The sequence below is a fragment of the Theobroma umbraticum genome, unplaced genomic scaffold (assembly GCF_002168275.2).
Source record: "Theobroma umbraticum cultivar Fairchild unplaced genomic scaffold, ASM216827v3 scaffold_30.0, whole genome shotgun sequence".
In the NCBI taxonomy this organism is placed as follows: domain Eukaryota; kingdom Viridiplantae; phylum Streptophyta; class Magnoliopsida; order Malvales; family Malvaceae; genus Theobroma; species Theobroma umbraticum.
This window is the reverse complement of record NW_018397254.1, coordinates 2,154,414-2,158,203: the sequence shown is the minus strand read 5'-3', so window position 1 is coordinate 2,158,203 and position 3,790 is coordinate 2,154,414. Positions and strand designations below refer to the sequence as shown.

The following is a 3,790-nucleotide window of genomic DNA, read 5'->3' as shown; positions in this document are numbered from 1 at the left end:
AGAGAAAACTCTAGTAGAATTGATTCCACGTGGCGAAATATTAGCGGATGTCAAACTAAAGTTCCACGTGGGCGTTACAAGAGGGATAGATAACGTTCTGCTTCTTCACTCCCCAGTCCCATGTAGCCGTTTTATGCCCACCGGCAGTCCAGCACCAGAGCTCAATTTTCAATCTCAGGTTCAAAATTCAACAATTCCTCAGTGCTACTCAACGCTGTCTGATGAGTTTGCTTTTACTTTCGCATTAGGAATGGACGGTCTTGCTTGCGCCTCCGCTACCACCGCCGCCGCTGCTGCGTCCTTCTCTGTCAACAAGTTTTTGCTGTTTCCTTCTGCCTCAGCATTAAGAGCAGGACTGAAAAGAGGGGCTAAAAGGGTTTCTTTCAGGGTTTTTTCGGCGAAAGAAGAGCCAAAGTTTGACAAATGGGACCAAATGGAGCTCAAGTTTGGCCGCTTGCTTGGTGAAGACCCCAAACTCACCCTTGCAAAGGTCCCCTTTTGCTAACTTTATATTTTTATGCTCAATTTAGGGAAATTTTATGTTTTTTTAAACACCCATTTTCTAATAGTTAAAAGAATTTGCTTCTTTACAACGTCTTTTAATCTTATTCCATTGGGTTTTCCAGATAATGGGTCGAAAAGCAAACCCTGAAGCATCTTATATTGAAATTGAGAAAGCATTTTATAAGAATAAGGGTAAAATAATTGAAGTAGAGGAGGTTCCTTTTGATGTTGAAAAGAAATCGCCCACCTCATCTTCTGATGGCTTAAATTTAGTTCGTCCTGTTCCGAAGAAGGGAATCAAGTTTAAAGCTGATGATAATCCAACCATATCTGAGATAAAGAGACCAACTCTGTCAGATGGGAAGACTGTGGATAGTGCAAAAAAGGGAAGGGTTCCAAACGTTATCTTGAGAAAGCCAACTTTGGTCAATGAAGATGATGTAGAAGACCTACCCAGGTTTAGGATAAAACCAAATTTGTCACTGAAAATGAGGAACAAAAAGGCGAAAGACCACTTTAGTGAAATGACTTTGTTGAGAAAGCCAGAACCGATGAGTGTTGATACAAGCCATGATAAGAAACAAGACTCTGAAGATGGTGTTGGGCAGAAAGAGAAAGAAGTGGAGGATAGGATTGGTGATTTTACATTATTAGGAAAGTCTGAACAGAGTATCCATACAAACATTCGCGAAATGCAAGAGCTATTTGAAGATTTAGGAATTGAAGGGAAAAGATGGGAAGCGGAGAGCGAAGCTAACATGCTGGCTAATGCAGCAGAGAATACTTCTCAAGAATCATTAGACTCGGGGCATAGCTCAATCCCTAAGAAACCCAAGATAAAGGATGACTCCATAAGTGGTAATACACCATGCTATATCATGAAGTTCCTTTTAGTTTAATTTTTGCTTGATTTTGTCTAGTGTTGCTGTGGTGGGCTTATCACAACTAAGGCCAATTTTAACAACCCCCACCTCTCGCTTAAAAACCTTACAAGTTTCCACCTTGTATGTTATATAAGAAATTTAGAAACCCTTCACTCTGGAGTATTAAAATTTATGTTTTTCTGGGTTTTTCAAGGAATGCAGCCAGTTGAGCTAAGTCATAGGGTATCTACTGAGGAATCCAGCACTGGTCCCTCTATCGAAGCTGCACTTCAAGGGAAGCCAAAAAGGTGTTAAATTCATTCTTGAAATTAAGACATTTCTTCTTCAGTTGACAGAGTTGCGATTAACAAATTGCTTTCTTATAGATTAGATCAATCTGTGAAAGAAACATCAAACTCCAGTAGAGCACAAACTGTTCCCATCAATCCTGAAGATTCTGGTGATCTCCCTTCTGTATCACCTCAGGAGGTCAGCTTACTGGACCTTTTTGCCCTTATGTCGTTACTGGACATTTTTAAAGCATCACTTTAGGAATGTCTGATCATTCTTGGTATCTCATGCTATTGTAGGATAGTGATTGGACGAGGGTAGAACATCTGCTTAAGACAGGAGAAAGGGCAGAAGTGGAGTTAATAAGCTCCAGCACGAGAGGTTTTGTTGTAAGTTAACCTTTTCTTTTTATGATGTTTATTTGCAATCATGTTCTTATTTGTGACTTTTGACTTTGAAGCATCAATTTTACAGGTATCTCTTGGTTCTTTGATTGGATTTTTGCCTTACCGCAACTTGGCAGCTAAATGGAAGTTCTTAGCTTTTGAGTCATGGTTGAGACAGAAGGGCTTAGACCCGGCTGCTTATAAGCAGAATTTAGGAGTTATTGGAAGTTCTGATATAATGAGCAAGAACTCTTCTCTGGTATCAAACTCAGATATGGAAAATAACCAACAATTTGAGGGAAAATTTTCATCTGATATGAATTTGGAAGATCTTTTCAGGATTTATGATCAAGAGAAGCTTAAATTCTTGTCCTCATTTGTTGGTCAGGTTTGAAGAAATTGATTTTCCTTTTTAAATCATCTTCTCTAGTTCCATTTTGTATATTGATATGGTTAATACTTGCAGAGAGTCAAAGTAAATGTGCTAATGGCCAACAGAAAGTTCAGAAAACTTATAGTGTCTCTGAGGCCAAAAGAAAAGGAAGAGTTGGTAGAGAAAAAGAGAAATGTTATGGTGAGTAGCTACATTGTGTTCAATATTTCCTTAGTCTCATCTTTAATGTTGTGCTCACTTTTTGTATACTTGAAATGTTGTTGCACTTCGCAGCAATAATAACTATTTCAGAATTAATGTTTAATTTGTCTTTTGAATAAATGAGAATTTGAACAAGCATTTTCAAAAGAAAAACATCCTATGCTTAATTTGACAAAAATAAAAAATTTTCAAGGTCTTATGCCGTTTCTTTTTGCAGGCCAAGCTTCGTGTAGGTGATGTTGTTAAATGCTGCATCAAGAAAATCACTTATTTTGGTATATTTGTGGAGGTAAATAATCTTTCAGCAATAAGTTTCTCAGCCTTGTTGCAATATCTTAGCAACTACTAGGTTAGACGCCCTTTAAGAAATTGAAACTACTGGAAGCAATTATAGTCTGGCAACAGTGTCATGTGGATTTTTGCTACTTGCCTTGTTTTTATTTTTCTTATGAACTTACACTACTTAGCATGAAGCCACAACACCCATGTCTTTAAGACTATAGATCCTTTAATGTATTTTCTCCACTCAAATTGTGATTTAATCTTACTAATATAGGTTGAAGGCGTGCCTGCTCTGATTCACCAGACCGAAGTATCGTGGGATGCCACCTTGGATCCTGCATCTTATTTCAAAATTGGTCAGGTATTTGAGTTTACTGCAGATTAAAACATAACAAATAGAATCTCTTTTTCTTTTCAGTAAGAATGAATGACAAAGAAGTAAGACCTAACAAGATTAAAAGCTGTTGACCTTCATGACATTTGTGTGTGTTATTTCATCTAATGCTTTGTCTTGTGTCTGAACTCCGTGAAGCCCTTTGCTTTTAGGCCATACTTCTATCTACCTACTCTTTCTGTTCCTTGACTTGAATTTTCAGATGATCTTCATGATTTCAGATTGTTGAGGCAAAAGTTCACCAATTGGATTTCACACTTGACCGTGTATTTTTATCATTGAAGGAGATAACAGTAATACTAGTTCTTTCAATTTTCAAATTTCCTCAGTTTTTTTAGGCAGTTTCTGAATTTTTCATTATATGGTGATCCTCTTTGTTCTCTTTTCCCATGACAGCCAGATCCACTGATCGAGGCCTTGGAGTCTGTGGTTGGTGATCGTGATAACTTAGATGGAAGATTGCAAGCAGCAGAAG

At 37.7% G+C, this 3,790-nt stretch overlaps 1 protein-coding gene across 1 annotated transcript; it reads left to right on the top strand.

Annotated features, from left to right (window-relative positions):
• Positions 1–133: 133 nt before the first annotated feature.
• On the top strand, positions 134–3,544 carry LOC110421029 (Nucleic acid-binding, OB-fold-like protein). The gene is made up of 10 exons (XM_089784447.1): positions 134–490; positions 627–1,362; positions 1,582–1,675; positions 1,754–1,856; positions 1,958–2,047; positions 2,133–2,432; positions 2,511–2,618; positions 2,857–2,928; positions 3,196–3,282; positions 3,518–3,544. The coding sequence occupies exons 1-10, from the start codon at positions 134–136 to the stop codon at positions 3,542–3,544; spliced, it is 1,974 nt and encodes a 657-aa protein (XP_089640573.1).
• Positions 3,545–3,790: the final 246 nt, after the last annotated feature.

What these genes read in the sequence shown, in the direction of transcription:
- LOC110421029 (XM_089784447.1), top strand. Translation starts at nt 134, where the DNA reads ATGCCCACCGGCAGTCCAGCACCAGAGCTCAATTTTCAATCTCAGGTT. An exon ending in AAAGGATGACTCCATAAGTG is followed by an intron (nt 1,363 to 1,581) that starts GTAATACACCAT and finishes GGGTTTTTCAAG; the next exon opens with GAATGCAGCCAGTTGAGCTA. An exon ending in CTTCAAGGGAAGCCAAAAAG is followed by an intron (nt 1,676 to 1,753) that starts GTGTTAAATTCA and finishes GCTTTCTTATAG; the next exon opens with ATTAGATCAATCTGTGAAAG.